Below are 23,708 nucleotides of genomic sequence, written 5' to 3' on the forward strand. Positions count from 1 at the left end.
TCATATTAGAATCAGAGCTGTAGAAAAATGTGTAATAAAGATTTAAATCATTCAAGTATGTGTGAGTACTGTACTTTTTTAAAAATATATATTTTCTTTACACAGTGTTTGTACAGTAGTTCAGCCACCAATTACTGTCTGGACATAAACTATAGTACAGATTGTATTGTACAAGATCTGAGACAGGCTGGGATTTGTAGTCTCACTGATAACAGACACCGCAGTATCAACCCCACACAAATACAGTATTATATACAGTAATGAGATGCAAGTCTGCATCTGGTGCTGTCTGACTTCATACAGTCGTGACCCTTATTCAGGTTATGTCACAGTAGTGTACCTTATTCACATCTTACAAGTAACTGCAGTAGGTATGGCCAAGCGGTGCCACCCCACACAAAGACTCTGTGGGTGGCACCATTTCCTCCCTACAGCCTGTGTTTTCTTTTTTTTTTTTTCCTTTTCATATGCCTCCTAATGGTGATTTGACTGAAGAACATCTTTCCAGATAAGTAGTGGATTTATCACGGACTTTTCTTCACTTTTGTGTTTGTTTTGCAAAGTTTATTTGACACTAGTAGGCGCTCCGTTTTTCACATTATATCATGAATATTTATTTATTAGTATTTTTTACAGCAAGGGTTTGGTCAAAAGGTCGACACAAAAATGGTCGACACAAACAAATTGTCAACACTTGACACTTTTTTTTTTTTTTATAGTTCAGGTTAGGGTTAGGGTTAGGCACTTACCCCCGATGGTTAGGTTTTGGCCCCAGGAGGCAGGGTTAGAGTTAGGCACCAATGGCATGGTTAGGGTAAAGATTATGGTTAAGAAAAAAAAAGGTCTGGGCTTTTGCAAGTGTGCATATGGGTCCGATGTTACTGATTATTTTGCTATCTTGCTAAGGTATATGGATGTCAGTAAATGGAAGTGGGCGTCCTTAGGCTGCAATCACAGAGCGGCAGCAATCATTTGCATATCACCGCTGATATGATGACCACAATGGAGCTGCGTGCACATTAGCAAAATAGCATTCCTTAGTGAATCAGGCCCATAGTACACAATCCAAGGAGAACCCCACACACCAAAGCAAGAACGGAGATGGGCAAAAGTAGGTTAGAACAGAGAATTGTACATTGGGCTGGAGGCTGTATAATATATTAGGTTGGGTCTGTACACGCTGCTATTATGATAATAATTAGAATGAAAATACAAAATGTCTCACTCACTTTTTCAGTCCATGTCTTAATGTCAAATTTGTCTTTCTCCTTCTGGAAATGCTTCTGCAGTTTCTCCTCAATGAGGGCGTCTGTAATTTTGGAAGAACCATGATTTGCCACCTCTGCAATAACATTTGCAATGCGCCCAGATCCCTCCACGACAACACATGGGGTGCCATTATTTATGGAGCTGTGTATGGTCTGCAGAGAGGAGAAAGTGGACATTGGGGAATTGAGAACGGGTCACAGGAAAATAAAGCAAATACATTTATATGCGGGGGAGAATAAGGACAAGTAACAATCAAAATATATCATGAATGAGCCAGGATAATGCTGATGGGTGCAGCCTTGATGTTAAATTACTTCACCAGGATTTGTGGTTTATTGTTGGAAATAGTTTGTACAGCCGTACTCACTGTTATAATACACACTCTGGACCTAGAGGAGCAGGTGCACAGAGAGCTCACTAGCCAGTGACTCTCCTCTATTGGGCAGTGGTGCAGGGTATGGGCTACTGGATACAGCGGGGATTTTACATGGGTCCCCGGAGCTAAGAGGAGGGTGTCCATCCTCCACCATGTCACTCATATACAATGGCAAGTTGGCGCATGTGCAGATATACTACTGGTGGCCATCTTGGTTATGGAACAAAGCTTCCCTAGAGGAGCCTTTTTGTTGGAGACTGCACTCAGCTACTAATACCCCTCCTCCTACCCTGCTACAGGCTTCTCTGTGTTACACAAACCTTCAAATGAAGCTTTTTCTATTGCAACCTGTAACGAAGGTGGGGTTAGTTCCACAAAAGAACATTATGAAATTGAGCAAATTGGGTTTGGCCTTCCTTTGGGGAACTTAAAAAAATCCTCACCCACATCAGTGGGTCTTATTTACAGTCTCTTGTCTCAACACTTTCACAGTGTTGTCAACAGGGATGGACTGGGCCAGGCAGTCTCCCTGTGTGTGCCCGCAAAAGGGGCATGGCCTCCCCTCATGGGGGCAGGCCAGGAGTCACAGTGGCCTCGCTGCATGCTCCAGTCTTCAAGTAGACTGCTGTGGACACAGCTTCTGCCCAAAATTGCTATTCCAAGTTTACATCCTTCAGCGTGCACCTTGCTCTCTCCACTAGTGTACGGTTTGCTCGATCACTATCTCCAGTTTGCTCTGAACTATAAGCAATGGTCAACTGAGGCTCTATTCCATATCTTGTCAATAATTTCCACCTCTCTGTTGAGCCACTCTCCTCCATATTTAGCTCTTAGAACATTGAGTCTGTCTGGTTCTGCAAAAGTCTTTTGTATTCTGCATTTTTTTGTCTCCTTTAAATTTATCCTTTTTGAAGTACATATGTGTCATTATCGTAAATTCATCTAGATTTGTCGCAAAGTATCTATATCCACTAATATATTTTACTTCCATTGGTCCATAGACATCTTAATGTACTATCTCAAGAGGTGTGCTAGCTCTATTGGCTGGAAATCGCTAACAACTCTGTTTTCCAAATATGCAGCTTTCACACATGGGTTTCTCTGTATTAGTCATTGATATTCCTGTGACCATCCCTTTCTGAAACTTCTGCACAGTCATATGCTAGGTGACCAAGTATTCTGTGCCAGAGTTCCAATGCTTGTGACTCACTAGTAATCATTGCATAGCTTTGCTGTGTATTAAAGACATACAATTGCTAGAGTCTTGTGCCTGTAGCAATGAGTCTCTTACGTCTATATCTCAAGGTGCACTTTCCTCTTGCAAATGTAATGTAATGGCTTCTCTACTCTAGGACACTGACTGAGATTTTTTTCTGTTTCTGGTACATAGGATTTCTGTGACTATTTCTTTAACCAATCCTCAATTAAGCTTTAATTGCTCTAAATTTAGTGACTGTCAGCAACTGATTGCCATTTCCTTTGATTGTGATATGATCTTACTCACTTATCTTAGTGAACCATTGTACATTGCAGCTGAAATGTATTGTTGAACCTGAATCAATATTCTATGAATCTTTTCTGCTGTTATCTGTTACACTCAGGGCTGATTTCTCATCAATTCTGGTTCTGCACTGGATCCACTTTTCCCATGGCTCTATCTCTTCCTCACCTGGGCTTGGACTGTCTCCAGGATTTACTATTAATTCCACATTCTATACCACTTAACTTTAATTTCCAAAACAAACTTCCATGTTGAGTAATTTTCTGCAGATTTAAGTGTGATAAAACCAATTGCAGTTGTTGTTCCTCCTTATAGCTATTATATTACAGTTCTGATGTTGTTAAGTATATTATCTGTGACTCCCTTTAGCTAAGAATGTACTGTGCTCATCTCCCTGTGTAACACTCTTTAGCTTAGAATGTACTGCGCTTGTCTCCCTGTGCGACACTCTTTAGTATAGAATGTACTGAACTTGTCTCCCTGTGTGACACTCTATAGCATAGAATGTACTGAGCTTGTCTCTGTGTGACTCCCTTTAGCTTAGAATGTACTGCGCTTGTCTCCCTGTGCGACACTCTTTAGTATAGAATGTACTGAACTTGTCTCCCTGTGTGACACTCTATAGCATAGAATGTACTGAGCTTGTCTCTGTGTGACTCCCTTTAGCTTAGAATGTACTGCGCTTGTCTCCCTGTGCGACACTCTTTAGTATAGAATGTACTGAACTTGTCTCCCTGTGTGACACTCTATAGCATAGAATGTACTGAGCTTGTCTCTGTGTGACTCCCTTTAGCTTAGAATGTACTGCGCTTGTCTCCCTGTGCGACACTCTTTAGTATAGAATGTACTGAACTTGTCTCCCTGTGTGACACTCTATAGCATAGAATGTACTGAGCTTGTCTCTGTGTGACTCCCTTTAGCTTAGAATGTACTGCGCTTGTCTCCCTGTGCGACACTCTTTAGTATAGAATGTACTGAACTTGTCTCCCTGTGTGACTCCCTTTAGCTTAGAATGTACTGCGCTTGTCTCCCTGTGTGACTCCCTTTAGCTTAGAATGTACTGAGCTTGTCTCCCTGTGTGACTCTCTTTAGCTTAGAATGTACTGCGCTTGTCTCCCTGTGTGACTCTCTTTAGCATAGAATGTACTGCGCTTGTCTCCCTGTGTGACACTCTATAGCATAGAATGTACTGAACTTGTCTCCCTGTGTGACTCCCTTTAGCTTAGAATGTACTGAGCTTGTCTCTGTGTGACTCCCTTTAGCTTAGAATGTACTGAGCTTGTCTCCCTGTGTGACACTCTATAGCATAGAATGTACTGCGCTTGTCTCCCTGTGTGACACTCTATAGCATAGAATGTACTGCGCTTGTCTCCCTGTGTGACTCTCTTTAGCATAGAATGTACTGCGCTTGTCTCCCTGTGTGACACTCTATAGCATAGAATGTACTGAACTTGTCTCCCTGTGTGACTCCCTTTAGCTTAGAATGTACTGAACTTGTCTCCCTGTGTGACTCCCTTTAGCTTAGAATGTACTGAGCTTGTCTCCCTGTGTGACACTCTATAGCATAGAATGTACTGCGCTTGTCTCCCTGTGTGACTCTCTTTAGCATAGAATGTACTGAGCTTGTCTCTGTGTGACTCTCTTTAGCTTAGAATGTACTGAGCTTGTCTCTGTGTGACTCCCTTTAGCTTAGAATGTACTGCGCTTGTCTCCCTGTGTGACTCCCTTTAGCTTAGAATGTACTGCGCTTGTCTCTGTGTGACTCCCTTTAGCTTAGAATGTACTGAACTTGTCTCCCTGTGTGACTCCCTTTAGCTTAGAATGTACTGAACTTGTCTCCCTGTGTGACTCCCTTTAGCTTAGAATGTACTGAGATTGTCTCCCTGTGTGACTCCCTTTAGCATAGAATGTACTGAGCTTGTCTCTCTGTGTGACTCCCTTTAGCTTAGAATGTACTGCGCTTGTCTCTGTGTGACTCCCTTTAGCTTAGAATGTACTGAACTTGTCTCCCTGTGTGACTCTCTTTAGCATAGAATGTACTGCGCTTGTCTCCCTGTGTGACTCCCTTTAGCATAGAATGTACTGAGCTTGTCTCTCTGTGTGACTCCCTTTAGCTTAGAATGTACTGAGCTTGTCTCTGTGTGACTCCCTTTAGCTTAGAATGTACTGAGCTTGTCTCTGTGTGACTCCCTTTAGCTTAGAATGTACTGAGCTTGTCTCCCTGTGTGACACTCTATAGCATAGAATGTACTGCGCTTGTCTCCCTGTGTGACACTCTATAGCATAGAATGTACTGCGCTTGTCTCCCTGTGTGACTCTCTTTAGCATAGAATGTACTGCGCTTGTCTCCCTGTGTGACACTCTATAGCATAGAATGTACTGAACTTGTCTCCCTGTGTGACTCCCTTTAGCTTAGAATGTACTGAGCTTGTCTCCCTGTGTGACACTCTATAGCATAGAATGTACTGCGCTTGTCTCCCTGTGTGACTCTCTTTAGCATAGAATGTACTGAGCTTGTCTCTGTGTGACTCCCTTTAGCTTAGAATGTACTGCGCTTGTCTCCCTGTGTGACTCCCTTTAGCTTAGAATGTACTGCGCTTGTCTCTGTGTGACTCCCTTTAGCTTAGAATGTACTGAACTTGTCTCCCTGTGTGACTCCCTTTAGCTTAGAATGTACTGAACTTGTCTCCCTGTGTGACTCCCTTTAGCTTAGAATGTACTGAGATTGTCTCCCTGTGTGACTCCCTTTAGCATAGAATGTACTGAGCTTGTCTCTCTGTGTGACTCCCTTTAGCTTAGAATGTACTGCGCTTGTCTCTGTGTGACTCCCTTTAGCTTAGAATGTACTGAACTTGTCTCCCTGTGTGACTCTCTTTAGCATAGAATGTACTGCGCTTGTCTCCCTGTGTGACTCCCTTTAGCATAGAATGTACTGAGCTTGTCTCTCTGTGTGACTCCCTTTAGCTTAGAATGTACTGAGCTTGTCTCTGTGTGACTCCCTTTAGCTTAGAATGTACTGAGCTTGTCTCTCTGTGTGACTCCCTTTAGCTTAGAATGTACTGAACTTGTCTCCCTGTGTGACTCTCTTTAGCATAGAATGTACTGCGCTTGTCTCCCTGTGTGACTCCCTTTAGCATAGAATGTACTGAGCTTGTCTCTCTGTGTGACTCCCTTTAGCTTAGAATGTACTGAGCTTGTCTCCCTGTGTGACTCCCTTTAGCTTAGAATGTACTGAACTTGTCTCCCTGTGTGACTCCCTTTAGCTTAGAATGTACTGAGCTTGTCTCCCTGTGTGACACTCTATAGCATAGAATGTACTGCGCTTGTCTCCCTGTGTGACTCTCTTTAGCATAGAATGTACTGAGCTTGTCTCTGTGTGACTCCCTTTAGCTTAGAATGTACTGCGCTTGTCTCCCTGTGTGACTCCCTTTAGCTTAGAATGTACTGCGCTTGTCTCTGTGTGACTCCCTTTAGCTTAGAATGTACTGAACTTGTCTCCCTGTGTGACTCCCTTTAGCTTAGAATGTACTGAACTTGTCTCCCTGTGTGACTCCCTTTAGCTTAGAATGTACTGAGATTGTCTCCCTGTGTGACTCCCTTTAGCATAGAATGTACTGAGCTTGTCTCTCTGTGTGACTCCCTTTAGCTTAGAATGTACTGAGCTTGTCTCTGTGTGACTCCCTTTAGCTTAGAATGTACTGAACTTGTCTCCCTGTGTGACTCCCTTTAGCTTAGAATGTACTGAGCTTGTCTCTGTGTGACTCCCTTTAGCTTAGAATGTACTGAGCTTGTCTCCCTGTGTGACACTCTATAGCATAGAATGTACTGCGCTTGTCTCCCTGTGTGACACTCTATAGCATAGAATGTACTGCGCTTGTCTCCCTGTGTGACTCTCTTTAGCATAGAATGTACTGCGCTTGTCTCCCTGTGTGACACTCTATAGCATAGAATGTACTGAACTTGTCTCCCTGTGTGACTCCCTTTAGCTTAGAATGTACTGAACTTGTCTCCCTGTGTGACTCCCTTTAGCTTAGAATGTACTGAGCTTGTCTCCCTGTGTGACACTCTATAGCATAGAATGTACTGCGCTTGTCTCCCTGTGTGACTCTCTTTAGCATAGAATGTACTGAGCTTGTCTCTGTGTGACTCCCTTTAGCTTAGAATGTACTGCGCTTGTCTCCCTGTGTGACTCCCTTTAGCTTAGAATGTACTGCGCTTGTCTCTGTGTGACTCCCTTTAGCTTAGAATGTACTGAACTTGTCTCCCTGTGTGACTCCCTTTAGCTTAGAATGTACTGAACTTGTCTCCCTGTGTGACTCCCTTTAGCTTAGAATGTACTGAGATTGTCTCCCTGTGTGACTCCCTTTAGCATAGAATGTACTGAGCTTGTCTCTCTGTGTGACTCCCTTTAGCTTAGAATGTACTGCGCTTGTCTCTGTGTGACTCCCTTTAGCTTAGAATGTACTGAACTTGTCTCCCTGTGTGACTCTCTTTAGCATAGAATGTACTGCGCTTGTCTCCCTGTGTGACTCCCTTTAGCATAGAATGTACTGAGCTTGTCTCTCTGTGTGACTCCCTTTAGCTTAGAATGTACTGAGCTTGTCTCTGTGTGACTCCCTTTAGCTTAGAATGTACTGAGCTTGTCTCCCTGTGTGACTCTCTTTAGCTTAGAATGTACTGAGCTTGTCTCTCTGTGTGACTCCCTTTAGCTTAGAATGTACTGAGCTTGTCTCCCTGTGTGACTCTCTTTAGCTTAGAATGTACTGAGCTTGTCTCCCTGTGTGACTCCCTTTAGCTTAGAATGTACTGAGCTTGTCTCTGTGTGACTCCCTTTAGCTTAGAATGTACTGAGCTTGTCTCCCTGTGTGACTCCCTTTAGCTTAGAATGTACTGAGCTTGTCTCCCTGTGTGACTCTCTTTAGCATAGAATGTACTGAGCTTGTCTCTGTGTGACTCCCTTTAGCTTAGAATGTACTGAGCTTGTCTCCCTGTGTGACTCTCTTTAGCTTAGAATGTACTGAGCTTGTCTCCCTGTGTGACTCTCTTTAGCATAGAATGTACTGAGCTTGTCTCTGTGTGACTCTCTTTAGCATAGAATGTACTGAGCTTGTCTCCCTGTGTGACTCTCTTTAGCTTAGAATGTACTGAGCTTGTCTCCCTGTGTGACTCTCTTTAGCATAGAATGTACTGAGCTTGTCTCTGTGTGACTCTCTTTAGCATAGAATGTACTGAGATTGTCCTCAATCATCCTTGCTGCAGTAACACCAAACAGCCCCTCTCAGTGCCCCTGGTCCTGTGAGACTCTGCTTTTTTTAATCTCGTTTTACAGAAAAAATGTGTAAGCCACAATGTGATGTGACACCAGGAGGCTGTGCTGATTCATTTGATATACAACACTTGTATATCTGTGTGTGATGCTTAAATATGGGCAGTGGCATTACTAGGTTATTTGGATAACAGGGCAAATTGAAAAAACGAGCCCCCCCCCTATGTGCGCGTGCCAAAAAAAATGGGCGTGGCCACTGAAAAATGAGGCGTGTTAACATGACACACCCCTTTTTATTCACTCTGGCACCATTCCTTTCCATTATATATGCACCTTAATGTAGTACCCCTTATACAGTCCCCCCTATGCTGTGCCCCCAGTAGAGCCCTTTATACAGTACCCCCAGTAGTGGTCCCACTTATGCAGGCCCCCATTAGTGCCCCTTACACAATGCCCCCCCAGTAGTGGCTCCTGTTATTCAAGCCCCCATTAGTGGTCCCCATTATGCACGTCTTCATTATTGCCCCTTACACAGTGCCCCCCCCAGTAGTGGTCCACCTTATGCAGGCCCCCAGGAGTGATCACACACAAATACAAACAAAACAAACACTTACCTGAATCCCCACTCCTGCCGTGCCCGCCAATGCTCCTCAGTCTCTGTCCTCGCGCTTGGTCCTATGGGAGAGACGTCATGACCTCTCTCCCATCACCCACTGCAGGAGCCGGAAGGCAGAGCTCATGAGTGAGCTACAGCCTGACTCTTGCAGTGGGCACAGCAGCAGCCAATTAGAGTCTGTATGACTCTCATTGGCTGCTGAAACACACACATCGCCGCCGCACTGGCGGCGATGTGTGTGTAAAAGTGTAGTGCGACCGCACTCACTATGGTCTGCACTACACTGACTGACTAGGACAGGCCTGTACCATGGCCGGCAGTGCCCCCCACAGTGCCGACGGTCCCTCGGCACCCAGGACACGAGTCCTGGCAGCCCTGCCCTTGTTACGCCACTGAATATGGGTGTGGATCACTAGGTCTACAATAAAAAGGTAGACAATGTTTAGATAGACAATACAAGTTAGACAGGCAATAGGTCAACAAGGTCTGAAGGTCAACAGGGTCTTAAGGTTGATACACTAAAGGTTGACTAGTAAGAAGGTCTACAGGGACAGAAGATTGATAAGGTCATTAGGTCAACACAGAAATGGTCAACACATGTTTTTTTGTTTTCTTGCCCTAATCTTCACCCTAACCCTCCTTCCTGGTGCCTAACCCTAACCATCGTGGTAGGTGCCTAACCCAAACTGTTCCTTCTAGTGCCTAACCCTAACCCTCCAGTAAGTGCATAATCCTAAACCCTCCCTCCTTGTGCTTAACCCTAACCATTAAAGTAAGTGCCTAACCCCGAATAAAAAAAACCAGTGTCGACAATTTATGTGTTGACCATTTGTGTGTCGACCTAATGACCCCATCAACCTTTTGTCCCTGTTGACCTTCTTACTAGTCGACCTTCAGACCCTGTCAACCTATTGCCTGTTTAACTTGTATTGTCTACCTAAACATGGTCTATCTTTTTGCTGTAGACGTAAAGACTGGATACTCTTAAATAGATCTTTGCAAATATATGCCACACAGATCTTTGGATTTATATTACCATGTAGTATTTAAATCTTATTATTGCTGGTCTATTACGGTGTGATGGGGGGAATAGTTTCCACTTTTTACTTCTCCAGATTAATCCCCTCATTTTTATGCACCTGTAAGAGACCATTAGGTTGGTCTGAGCAGTCACTATTTTATATTACTGGTAATAGTTTGCATAGTCACATGCACTGTTATAATACACACTATGGATGGAGTGGAGCCTGTAGCAGAGCAGGTGTGCAGAGAGCTCACCATCCAGTATCTCTCCTCTGTAGGATAGTGGTGTAGGGTCTGGACAACTGGATACAGTAGGGTAATCACACTGGTCCCTGGTGTTAAGAGGAGGGTGTCCATGCTCCACCATGTTGCTCATACACAGTGGCAAGATGGTGTCACACATGCAGAGATACACTACCAGAGGCCATCTTGGTTAGGTAATGAAACTTCCCGTTGAAGAACTATTTTGTTGGAGACTGTGCAGTAGTGCACTCCACCACTAACAAATGGCAGAATAGTCAGCTTGTTGTCAAAATTGTCACAGCTTCAAAGTTTCTGATTGTTAACTACTTAATTCATGACAAACAGTTTAGCAACCTCAACCATGATGAGCTAAGTCTCTTCCATAACTACACTATAGAGAAACACTAGGGTAAACTGCCAACTGGACAAGGATGGTGTCTAGTGGATACCAAGGAACCAGTCCTTTATTTAACAACACAGTCTACAGCATGGGGCATTTGTATGACTGGATACCTCAATAGCTCATTGATCTCTTTTTCTATGGCAGGTGACCTGGCATCTACTTCTTACACACAACTCAGCCAGGTCAGTAGTGATTTACTCTGATAGTGCCTCTGGCAGGAACCCTCCATCACTCTGGCACGAACACTCCATCGTTCTGGCAGGAACCCCCCATCACTCTGGCAGGAACCCTCCTTCACACTGGCAGGAACCCTCCATCACACTGGCAGGAACCCCCCATCACTCTGGCAGGAACCTCCCATCACTCTGGCAGGAACCCCCCATCACTCTGGCAGGAACCCCCCATCACTCTGGCAGGAACCCCCCATCACTCTGGCAGGAACCCTCCATCACGCTGGCAGGAACCCTCCATCACGCTGGCAGGAACCCTCCATCATGCTGGCAGGAACCCTCCATCACGCTGGCAGGAACCCTCCATCACGCTGGCAGGAACCCCCCATCACGCTGGCAGGAACCCCCCATCACTCTGGCAGGAACCCCCCATCACTCTGGCAGGAACCCCCCATCAAACTGGCAGGAACCCCCCTCACTCTGGCAGGAACCCCCCATCACTCTGGCAGGAACCCTCCATCACATACATCACAGACCCATTGCAGAGTGATTGACAGGAAGTACCATTTTGGATGGTGATGGGGGGGATGGTCAGTGAAAAGCAGGCATGCCAGTGCATTTGAATGCCATTGCAGGGGCATGCATAAATTAGCCACTGCGATGCCATATGCAGCTTGGGCTTTGACTGTGTGTGATGAGGTTATCAATTCCTGTTTAAGGTCAGACCTTGTGCAAGTGTGCATGAGGCTCCGATAGTATCAATGTTACTGATGGTTTTGCAGTCTTGCTAAGGATTACAGATGTGCATATGGCATTAGGATTGCAATATCTTCACAGTCAGACTGTGTGCATAATCGCTATAGCAATCCTTGATGAATCAGGCCCTGAGTTAGCTCTGATAGGACCAGTGATTACAGCACACAGTGTAGGGACAGCACCAGCTGAGGACAGCTGAGAGAACCAGCATTAATAAAGAAGACACAGAAAGTGACATAAATACAATATAAGGAAGGGCACACGGATCTAGTGATACTCACATTGAGGGTTCCGAGGCCACCACTCAGCGCCACACACACAATAGGGATTTTTATGCCAGTTCCTGAAATACATAATTAAATAATTAATCTTTTTAAGAATGAAAAATCCCATACCAGACTTCTATCACTCACATACATTATTCAATAAGGTGTCCATTCATTTATGACATATTATTAAGCCAGCTTATCAACTAAAAATAAAGACAATGAGGTAAGAATAGTTGAAAATGTTTTGCAATAGGCCACAATGAGGCCATCGTGGCCTGGAGCTTTTTTTAGATTTCATTCTTTTAATGGCCTGGTTGATCTCGTCTTCAGTAACATCAGCACTAAGGGTTTCAGAGGATTTAGAGGATAAATGAGGGAGGTAACATTTTGTGAGGAATCGCCGAATTGAGAACATTGGTAGTGGAGTAGAGCACCTAGATGAAGTATATAAATTGGAGTAAAAGAGAGAAATTCATCTGTGATTTGTTTGGGATTATTGGCGGCCTGTAGAGTTTTTAACTGAGAGTATATTTTTTGGGAGATTTTTTACCACAGTTTAGAAGCAAGTAACCTTTCTGCTTTGTACCCTTTTTCAAAATAAGACTTGTTAAGCCATTTTAGAGTATGTTCTGCTTTATCTGTGAGGAAAAAGTTCAGTTCTCCATGGATAGTTGTCATTTTAGAAAGGTCTTCACTAGACCCTGAGGAATAATGTGTGAGATCTAGAACATGTATTTGCTCTGTTAGATCAGTTATTCGTTGGGCTCTAATTTTTAAGAATGGGCTAAGACTAATTAAATGCCCACAAATTACTTTGTTTTATTAGCACAATTGGAGTCATATTAGTGTGAAAATAGTGCCATAGTTCAGTAGCCAAATGAGTTTTATTTTGGGGGATGAAAAGAACCCTATCACTGAGGCGCCATTGTTGAAAACCACAACTAGTCTGAGGTCCCACAATATCTGCATTCATTGGACCATGACCAGAGCATGTCCGAGGCAACATTGAAACATTCAAGATGGTCTAGGCTGGTCCAGCACTTAAAAAGATCATGTCGATCCAAGTGTAAACATCATGTATTGGAGAATAGAAAGTGTAATCTGGCTGTGGGTTCTCTAACCCTCTATGCATCAAACAAGAGTTGTCGTGTGAGGAGTGAAATAAGAGCTGCTGAATTCATAGAGAACACTCTATGAAGGGATTTTGGAATGGGTTTGGACCTGTCCAGATAGCCATCCACAATAGTGTTGAAGTCTCTCACTAAAATCACATTCCGCTTGCGGTGTAGAGAGAGATATGCTCGTCCAATGTGCAGAAGAACAGATTGATTTTGATTAGGAACATAAATATTTGCTAATGTATAAGGTAAGTTATTAAGGAGACCTATAAGAATTAAAAATCTCACCTCTGTGTCTCGAACAATATTAGCAGGAACAAAGGTAAGGTGACTAGCAAATAATATAGAGACCTTTCTTTTTGCATTGAGGATCACAAGCCTGGTAGACATTAGGAAAGAGTTAAGCTTTAAGTTCAGGGTGATGAGCACCTTACAAGTGAGTCTCCTGTAGAAACACAATGTCTCATCTCATCTGCTTACGTGACAAAAAGAAAGTTGATCTTTTACAGGGGATATTAAAGACTTTAGTTTTTATAGAAACTTATTTAAAGGACCATTAAGAAATATAGTAAATAATAGCCAAAGAATAGGATAGAAAGCTCTGAGTGAGAGAAATATATAAATTAACCCCGGGCAAGGGGGAAATTCAAGGAAAGGAGGAGAGAATCAGAGATATAGCCTGTCCAACATATCGGACCCATGGAAGGGGTAGGTTAAAAAGCCAAAAATGTCAGAGGATGATCATAATGAACATTTAGGCAGTGATTGGTGCAAGTACCAACTAGGAATTAAAGGCTGGGAACTATTTAGAGATCCTGAGTGTGCAGGAAAAACACCCATCACATAAATAATAACATGAAATATAAAGTTAAGGGCTAAGGAGGCAAGAAATATTAGTAATAACAATGCAAATAAACATGGAAAAACACTGTTCTGACAAACAAGAGGACCAAATTAATGTAAAATAGTAATATCTTGATCTTGTACACAGTAAGTGTGAACAATCAACATCATTATTCAGGATATTATTTCATATTAACCATTAATTATAAAAGCACAAATTATAAAACGGAGATAAGTAATAACAAATATAGAATTTATGTGTTATAGACATACTAAAGATATATTGCACTATATTATATGAAGAAAGTAAGAATCTGAGCCGAAAACAGCACTGGAGAGATTCAACCAATAAAGGAAAATGAGCCACTTGGCAACATATAGAAAAAAAATCAGGTAATTGAAGTAGCCTTGGAAACTGATCTCACTGTGTTCCATTCTTCTTTTGGTGGTCATCTTGGTTGAGGAGTAGAAGCAGTTTGTTGAGCAACATTGGGATACGGAAGATTCAAGGTCTGAAGAATCCACAGTGCCTCATCTGGTGACTTTGCAGGAAGGACTCTGCCCTCCGATCGGACCTGCATTGTGAAGGGGAAACCCCATCTATATATAATCTCATGTTCTCTTAGGGTCTTAGTAACATCTTTCAGCTCTCTCCGTTTTGCTACAGTAATAGGGGACAAGTCCTGAAAGATAAGGAGATTTGCTCCTTCAAATGTAATTTGTGGAAATTTGCGAGCTTATGTATATATTTGATCTTTCATTTGAAAGTAATGGAGCCACAAAACAACAACTCTTGGTTGTGTGACATCTTGTGAGCGAGGATGTAGAGCACGATGAGCCCTGTTTACAATTAACATGTCATCTGGAATCGATGGAACTAAAGTGCGAAAGAGGCGGAGAAGATAATCTTCCAAATGGGTAGTCTCCACAGATTCAGGGATGTTACGAATCCTGAAGTTATTCCTTCTACCATGATTATCAAGATCTTCCTGTTTGTCAGAGAGGAGGAGTATACCATGACGAATCTGAGTAACATCTTGATCAGACATCTTTTGGAAACTAGTAAGTTCATCTTGTTTTCTTTATAGGGTATCTACACAGTTTCCCAAATCACCTATTACAGATTGAAGTCCTGAAACCACCTTATGGACCTCATTGTGAATGGCTTGTCTAAAGTTACGTAATTCAGCAAGAATGGTATCAATGTCTGCTTTAGTTGAGGGAGCAGATGGTTCTTCCATATCAGATTCCCTTCAGAGGCACAACAAAGTGGTGGATCTTAAGTGGGTCATTGAGAGTTAATTAATTTCTTATTTCTGGGCATGGCAGATAAAATTCCTTAAGTAATAATAATAAAATAATACTAATGAGGGAAAGCCCCATTAAAAGGTGTTGCACACTTGAGATGGCATGTGGCAAAGATCACTGCATGATAAAAAAATTTACAGGTTACTCCTTTATCAAAATGTCAATGGGAGCATTTGGGAATGCAGAATTCAAGGAGCACACTTTATAGACTGTAGTTATTAATTAATGTACTGTAATAGTAACAGTAAATGCAGAAGTTGGTGAGCACAAGAAATCTAAATTTCAATATAATTGTGATTTTACTATTTTAAAAATACTAAATGAATATATAAATAGTTAAATAAATATATAATTAATTTATTGAATAAATATATGCACCAAATTTAAATGTATAAGGGTACAATGTGGAATTATTTTTAAAATATTGTATGGAAGAAGGTTTTCTAATGTTATTACATTAATACTTATTTTTAACTATGTATTAGTATAAGACAAAGGATTTTAGTCACTTTATAACTGTAGTCCCCGGCTCTCCGATGTGTAGAAGAGACAATCGTTAGCGTTGGAGACCACTAGGGGGACATACCAACTAACTATCTGCCACTTAGGACCTGCTACGAAAGGAGCCAAAAGTCCACTGTCTGGTAAAACAGAAACCTCCACAGGATACCCACACCAAGAGTCAATCTCCCTGATTCACGGTGAGATGATTGCCCGCAGCACTAGCGCGACTCTTGGACACCTTTAAAACCGAGTCCCCATTTTCAGGGATGTGAACAGGCTGCAACCCGCAGTGATGCTCCCTGGCTCTGCGTACCTGAAAAAAAAATAACTATTGCAAATTGCTTACAACAGTACTTACCTCACACCTATCTACATTGTTTAATATTATTTTAAAAGGTGCTCCATTCTCCTCACAAGCCCTTGATACATGAATTATAGTGATTCACAAAGAGGGGAAAGATCCTACTAATTGTACCCATTATAGGCCAATTTCACTATTAAATAATGATGTCAAGTTTTATTCTAAAATCCTAGCAACTCATTTAAATTTGGTCTTGCCCCAATTAATTCATATTGATCAAGTGGGTTTTTTTCCTGGACAACAAGCCCGAGATAACACAAGATGGGTCATTAGTCTTTTACACACCATTAATTCCTGCAAAAATCTTGCTCTTTTGCTTTCTTTTTCTAGATGCAGAGAAAGCATTGGATAGGATTAGTTGGCCACTTATGTTTGAAACGCTCTGTCAATTTGGCTTTGAAGGCCTATTCCTCCAAGGTGTCCTGCCTTTATATGCCTCCCCCTCTGCTAGAGTGTTATTTAATGGTGTTGCTTCAAACCTATTTTCTATTACTGATGGAACCCGACAAAGGGTGTCCTTTATCGCCCCATATCTTTGCATTGGTTATAGAACCCTTGGCTGCCCAAATTCATCATTCCCTAGATTTTAAAGGAATCCAGATTGGTTCAAGTGAATTAAAATATCTTTATTTGCTGATGATGTTCTCCTCACTCTATTCTCTCCCCAGATGTTGCTTCCCAACTTGTTTGATATTTTAAACTGCTATGATACTTTATCTGGTTCTAAAATAAACTATTCAAAAACATAGGCTTCTCCCTTTTTATAGCTTTCACCCAGACCTTCTAAAATATAATTATAATTTTACCTGGAAGACATAAAATTAAATATTTAGTAGTTTTTATTACTTGTACCTATAACTCTCTGTAAGCTGCTAATTACCCTAAGATCATCTCTTCCTTAAAATTGGACCTGTTTAGATGGCAATCCTATTTTATCTCCTGGTTGGTAGAATAATAGCCATTAAAATGAATCTCCTGCCGCAGATTCTCCATTTTTTTCAGACATTGCCAATTAAGATACCGGACAATGTCTTCTCCCAGATTCACAAATGGTTCGTGCAGTGTGGAAGAAAAAAATTGCTAGAACCAGTTTTTTTAAATTTGCTTAGAGAGACTTTCAATGGGGGTCGAGGATTTCCAGATATTAAGTTGTATTATTGGGCTACACATCTCAGTCAGGCTGTAGCATGGTTTACTCCTGCTACCTCTTTGAGATGGGTGGAATAAGAGACCGCTGCTTACAAAAATAATTTATTTTCCCTCTATGCTTGAGATCCCCTTAAAGCTTTGTCCAATATCTGTCTCTTCTCACCCAGTAATAGGCTTTACTTGCACTATATACGATCTATGTACTCGCAAGTTTAAACTTCTTTCCATCCCTTCCCATCTTACTCATTTTTGGTGCAACCCTTTGTTCACTCCTGGTATGCCTGATTCTCTAAATGCACCTTGGATTGCTAGAGGGATCAAGTGTGTGGCAGACATGGTCAAAATGGCATTTGTATTAGCCTAGGTTATAAAGTTTTCATTTCCAGATGTACTGTAAATGTTTTTACTTATCTCCAATTGAGACACTTTGTTACATCTCTACACTGTTTGATACATTCTCATACTATGACTTTATTGTAACAATGTTGTTTAAATAATCCTATCAAGACAGACATGATTTCATATAAACCCTACTATTGCACTCTAATGAATCTCCAATTCCAAAATTTGAATTGTAATGGGAGGTTGATTTGGGGGTCCCACCAGAGGAGGATTCTTGGTCCATAATCTGAGAGAGGGTCTCTAAGTCTAAGCTTATAAGGTTTATTACGGTTGGTATATGGTACCCGCCAGACTGAATAGGATGTTCCGTTCTACCTCTCCGCTTTGTTGGAAAGGCTGCGGAGAGACAGGAAATTTCATTCATATTTGGTGGTCCTGCTCAAAAATTGTGGTTTTCTGGGATGTGATGTCAGCCCTAGCGAGGAAAAGTGATCAACCAAATAATTACCAGAGATCCATGGTCTTTTCTTCTGGGGTTTCCCATTTCATCTTTAGATAAGCTATCATATAAGCTAGTCTTATAGCTTCTCATTGGAAGCATCTAGACCCTCCTTCCTTGCAACAAAATATGGCATATATCCACTAGGGAAAAGAAAATGGCTTATCTTCATAACAAACCATTCAAATTTGTCCAAATTTGGAACCCTTGGTTTACTCTAAATCAACTTTCCCACAGGAATGCTGCTTCTAGAAGTATTGTGGATCTTCTCATTTAATTACTTCACTACTTTATTATTAATATCATTTATTTATATGATGCCACAAGTGTTCCGCAGCACCTTACAAAGTACATAAACAAATAAGTAACCAGTGACTTACAATACATTACAATACAAAGCAGGACATGGATAATAAACATTGCTATATAAGCAACCATTACACCTACATAAGCACCCAGGTGTTGGTTGTCCTAGTGGGGAGTAAGAGATAAATTAAATTACAGTAGGGAGAAGCACAAGAAGGTAGAGGGCCCTGCTCAAAAGAGCTTAATTATTTAAGGGAGGAGCAGACAAACAGGAGTGACACAGATGGGGTAGGCAGGGAGGAAGGAAGATGTAGCAGCAAGTTAGGATGAGAGCTGGAAGGCTTTAATGAAGTTGTGGGTTTTAAGAGCTCGTTTGAATGATTTTAGAGAGGTGGAGAGTCTGATTGGGAGAGGGAGGGAATTCCAAAGGTGGGGAGCAGCACGGGAAAAATCTTGGAGGCAGGAGTGAGAGGAAGTAATCAATTGGCATGAAAGGCAGCGTGTATTAAGTGAATGAAGAGGGTGGACAGAAGAGTGAAGGGAGATGAGATCATAGATGTAAAAAGGGAGAGGAATGGGTGAGGGCTTTGTAAGTGAGTGTAAGAGCCTTGAATTGGGTTCTGAAAGGGAAGGGGAGCCAGTGGAGGGCTTGTAAAAGAGGGGAGGTAGATGTAGAGCATTTGGAGAGGAAGATGAGCTGAGCAGCAGCATTGTACACAGACTGGAGAGGAGAGAGATGGGATTTGGGAAGGCCAGATAGGAGGAGGTTACAGTAGTCCAATCTGGAGATGACCAGTGAGTGTATGAGGGTTTTGGTGGCATCCTGGGTGAAAAAGGGTCTGATCTTGGAAATATTTTTGAGATGGAAATGACAGGACTGTGACAGGTTCTGAATATGTGGTTTAAAAGGAGAGGGAAGAGTCCAGCATGACTCCAAGACCACGCACTTTGGGACTAGATGAGATAATTATGCCATCTATTGATAAAGAAATAGTGGGACATGATGTAATGTGGGAGGGTGGGAAGACAATCAGCGCAGTCTTAAACATATTAAGTTTGAGAAATAGCTGGGACATCCAGGAACAGATAGCAGAGAGACAGTTACAGATACAAGTCAGAAGAGAGGGGGAAAGATTAGGTGAGGAAAGGTAGATCTGAGTATCAACAACATAGAGATGATAATGAAGGTCAAAAGAGTGGATGAGTTTACCTAGAGAGGATGTATAGAGAGAGAATAGGAGAGGTCCAAGAACAGAACCTTGGGGAACACCTACTGTAAGAGGCTGTGGGGGGGAAGAGGAGTTGTGAGAGGAAACAGAAGGAACAGTCAGAGAGGTAGGAGGTCAGCCAGGAGAGGGCAGTGTTATGTAGACAAAGGGAGTGATGGATTTGCAGCAGTAGAGGGTGGTCTGCAGTGTCAAATGCAGCAGAGAGGTCAAGGAGAATGAGCAGTGGCTCTTGGATTTGGCAGCAAGGATGTCATTGCTGACATTCATGAGGGCAGTTTCAGTGGAGTGGAGAGAATGGAAGCCAGATTGATATGAGTCAAGGAGGGAGTGGGGGGAAAGAAAGGTGGTAAGGCGGTTGTAAACAATACGCTCAAGGAGTTTGGAAGGAAAAGGGAGGATAGAGATGGGTCGGTAGTTAGAGAGAATGTTAGGATCAAGGGTAGGTGTTTTAAGAATGGTGGAGACAGGGCGTGCTTGAATGCAGTAGGGATAGTGCCTGATGAGAGGGAGAGGTTAAGGAGGTGGGCAAGATGGGAGCAGGCAGAAGGAGAGAGGTAGCGGACGAGGCGTGAGGGGATAGGATCAAGGGGGGAGGTGTAAGAGGGGGGGGGACCGGATGAGTGTCATGACTTCCTCTCCAGATACAGGGGAGAAGGATGTTAGAGTTGGTAAAGTAAATGGGGAGGAGTGATCCAGAAAAGGAGGAGGTAGAGAGCTGGGGTTACTGGTTGGATATGATGTCCTGACATATGGAATCAATTTTAGATGTATAGTAGGTGGCAAAGTCAAGGGCAGAGAGTGAGGATGGGAGAGGAGGAGGGGGTGGGCGGAGGAGGGAGTTGAAAGTGGTGAAGAGACACTGGGGATTTGAGGACTGGGAGGAGATGAGGTTCTTGAAATTTATTTGTTTGGAGATGGACAGGGCAGCACTGTAGGCTAAGAGCATAAATTTGAAATGGAGGAAGTCAGCCTTCGAGCGTGATCTTCCCTACTGTCGCTCAACAATTCTTGAACACTTTTGCAAGTATCTGGTGCAGTTGCTGGGGTTAGCAAATTCTGGGTGAGGTCTGACCTTGTGCAAGTGTGCGTGAGGGGCCGATAGTTAACAATGGCTTCACTATTCTGCTAAGTATTGCGGATGTGCGTATGGTAAAGTGGACGTCCTTATGTAGTGCTGAGAGGGCATTGCCATCGCACTGGAGCAGCATCCTTCTGCAGGGAAACTACATACGCATTAGTAACTTCATTAGCAGTTGCAATCTGTGCTGAATCAGGCCCCTAGGCCCATTGAATGCTCTCTGCTCCCTACTCCCCCCAACATTGCCGGCATCTACAATCCATAGTGAGTCTCTATCTTACCCGCTACTCCCAATATCCCTGTAATAAGTGTTATCACTGTGTTTATGTGCATTCCGTGTATTTATGTAATATTCATGTCATTGTGTTCCAATCATATGTCTGATATAGAGATATACACTAACGCCACCACTGTTGTGAATTTGTATGCAGTGGATGTGCGAAAATATGGAAATGCTGCAGCCGTTGTATTGTGACTCCCATCAGAGGCTCCACATATAATAGTAACAGCAAATACAAATGCAGCATTGGGCCCAGATCAGTCGATTATCATCAGTCTTCTGAGTAACAGTATGGTTGCGCAGAATGATCATGAGAAGTGAGATGCTAGAGCAACTTTGATTACTTATTGGATCAAAATCGCAGTCTGATCCTCCCACAAAATGGTTGTGACACGCCTGAGTCACCACTCCCCCTGTTACCTCCCCTAAGTGGTCCCTGCTTTTCACTCACTCACTTTGCAATACATATTCTCTGCCACCGCCATTGCAAGACCATCAATAATTGCTATAATAATACTTAATTTAAGTTGCTATAATCACAGGTTACAGCTGATATAACATACTGTATTCTGTTAAAACCCTAACATGGAAATAACAGCCCAAAACTTCATGATATAATCTCTTTCCCAATTTAGAGCCTGGAGTTACATGGGCCTTGTCTGATAATATTTTTCCTTTCTCACCTTCTTTCTGTATTGGTTGTTGAGAGATAAAAGTCTCCAGGGCAGTTTGCAGTGGAATTTCCACATCATATCGTCCGTGTGTCCCATCATCCACCAGAATAAAGTGTGTGTGGTTGTTATCCAGACAGCACAAATCCCTCTGAGATCCTTCATCCATGGGGTACAGAGCTGGAGATCTGTCCTATAGTGATTGACACATAAGAAGTAGAAATAAACATTTATACCCACACTGCACGGTGATGCTGTTACTGCCGGGAGAGATGTAGGTCACTAAACTATGGAAGGGACATGTGTAAAGATTCTGGAAAATGATTTACATGCCAACAACCCAATGAAATGAGGCCTCCCAGGTGTATATGAGCAGGACAGAGTATTGTACTATACATTGTATGATTGGCAGATCCCCCTCAATATTGAGGAAGACATTACTTATAAAATATCATAATTGTGGCCAAGAAACGCAATTTCAAAGCTGCACGCAGGTACCCAGCTTCGCCGAGCATCCTATCATCTCCCAGCATGCAGCACCGGGTGTCAGCCAGGTGAGTGACGCCACTGCTCTAACCTATGTTAGTGTCACTCTGAGCCACCTCAATAGATAGGGAAAAGCTGAATCACAGTGAGACCAACTAACCTAATTGATCTGGAGTCTACATTTGGCATCAGAGATAACAGACAACACATTGTGCATATGTCTATGGCTGTGGACTCCCACAGTGTTGTGGTGCTGAATTGCAGATGGGCAAAGAATAGTTATCTATTTCACCAATAAAACATCCTTTGATTAAATACATTATTTTTTTAATCAGACACACACACAAATAGGATCAAAGTGCCCCAAAGTGCGCTGTCTTGGAGTTATCCTGGACTCCTCCCTTTCCTTCAAACCACATATCCAGAACCTCTGACAGTCCTGTCATTTCCATCTTAAAATATTTCCAGGATCAGACCCTTTATCACCCAGGATGCTACTAAAACCTTAATACACTCACTGGTCATCTCCAGATTAGATTACAGTAACCTTCTCCTATCTGGCCTCCCCAAATCCCATCTCTCTCCTCTCCAGTCTGTCCTCAGTGCTGCTGCTCGGCTCATCTCCCTCTCCAAACGCTCTTCATCTGCCTCCCCTCTCTTACAAGCCCTCCACTAGCTCCCCTTCCCCTTCAGAACCCAATTCAAGGTTCTCATACTTGCTTACAAAGCTCTCACACACTCCTCTCCCATTTACATCTCTGAACTCATCTCCCTTCACTCTCCTGTCCGCCCTCTTCGCTCAACAAATGCACACCACCTCTCATGCCAACTGATTACTTCCTCCCACTCCTGCTTCCAAGACTTTGCCTGTGCTGCTCACCACCTTTGGAACTCTCTCCCTCTCCCCATCAGACTCTCCACCCCTCTATAATCCTTCAAACGGGCTCTCAAGACCCACTGCTTCATCAATGCTTTCCAGCTCTCATCTGAACTACCTCCTCCCTGTCTTCCCCATCTGTATCATGCCCATCAGTCTGCCCCTCCCCTTGAGAATGTAAGCTCTTTCGAGCAGAGTCCTCTACCCTCTTGTGCTTCTCCTTACCTTATGTTCATCTACTTCTTACTCACCACTAGGACACCTAACACTTGGTGCCTATGCTTTGTTGCTTAATTGGGTGTTATGGCCACCTATGTATCACTGTATATTATCCATGTCCTTGTCCTTTATTGTATTGTATTTTACTGTAAGTCACTTTTTGGTTATGTACCTTGTAAGGCGCTGTGGAACACTTGTGGCGCCATATAAATAAATGATAATTATATATTATGTATATAAATTGGGCATGACCACCTTTTGCTTTCAAAACGGTATCAATTCTTCTGGGTACACTTGCACAAATTCTGGGATTTTGTATGATTATTATAGTCAGGTGTAAATAACCAATCATACCAAACAGATGATAATAAACATAATTTTTATATGTAAGGTAAAGCAAAGTCATTAACTGAAACAGAAACAGCTGTGTAGGAGGCTTAAAACTGGGTGAGGAACAGCCAAACTCTGTTACAAAAGGTGAGGTTGTGGAAGACAGTTTCATGTCACAGGTCATACACCATGACAAGACTGAGCACAGCAACAAGA

General features: G+C 42.6%; 1 protein-coding gene across 1 annotated transcript in view; it reads right to left on the reverse strand.

Annotated features, from left to right (window-relative positions):
* LOC148454263 (transient receptor potential cation channel subfamily M member 2-like) overlaps positions 1–23,708 on the reverse strand; it is a 188,307-nt gene that overhangs the window by 112,507 nt on the left and 52,092 nt on the right. Inside the window, exons 4-6 of the mRNA XM_088461126.1 lie at positions 21,593–21,773; positions 11,905–11,966; positions 1,230–1,421 (exon numbers count right to left, since the gene is read on the reverse strand). Of these exons, the coding sequence (XP_088317252.1) occupies positions 1,230–1,421; positions 11,905–11,966; positions 21,593–21,773 (435 nt within the window). The remainder of the gene's footprint in view (positions 1–1,229; positions 1,422–11,904; positions 11,967–21,592; positions 21,774–23,708) is intronic.

The sequence above is a fragment of the Taudactylus pleione genome, unplaced genomic scaffold (genome assembly GCF_031769625.1).
Source record: "Taudactylus pleione unplaced genomic scaffold, aTauple2 ptg001020l, whole genome shotgun sequence".
Classification (NCBI taxonomy): domain Eukaryota; kingdom Metazoa; phylum Chordata; class Amphibia; order Anura; family Myobatrachidae; genus Taudactylus; species Taudactylus pleione.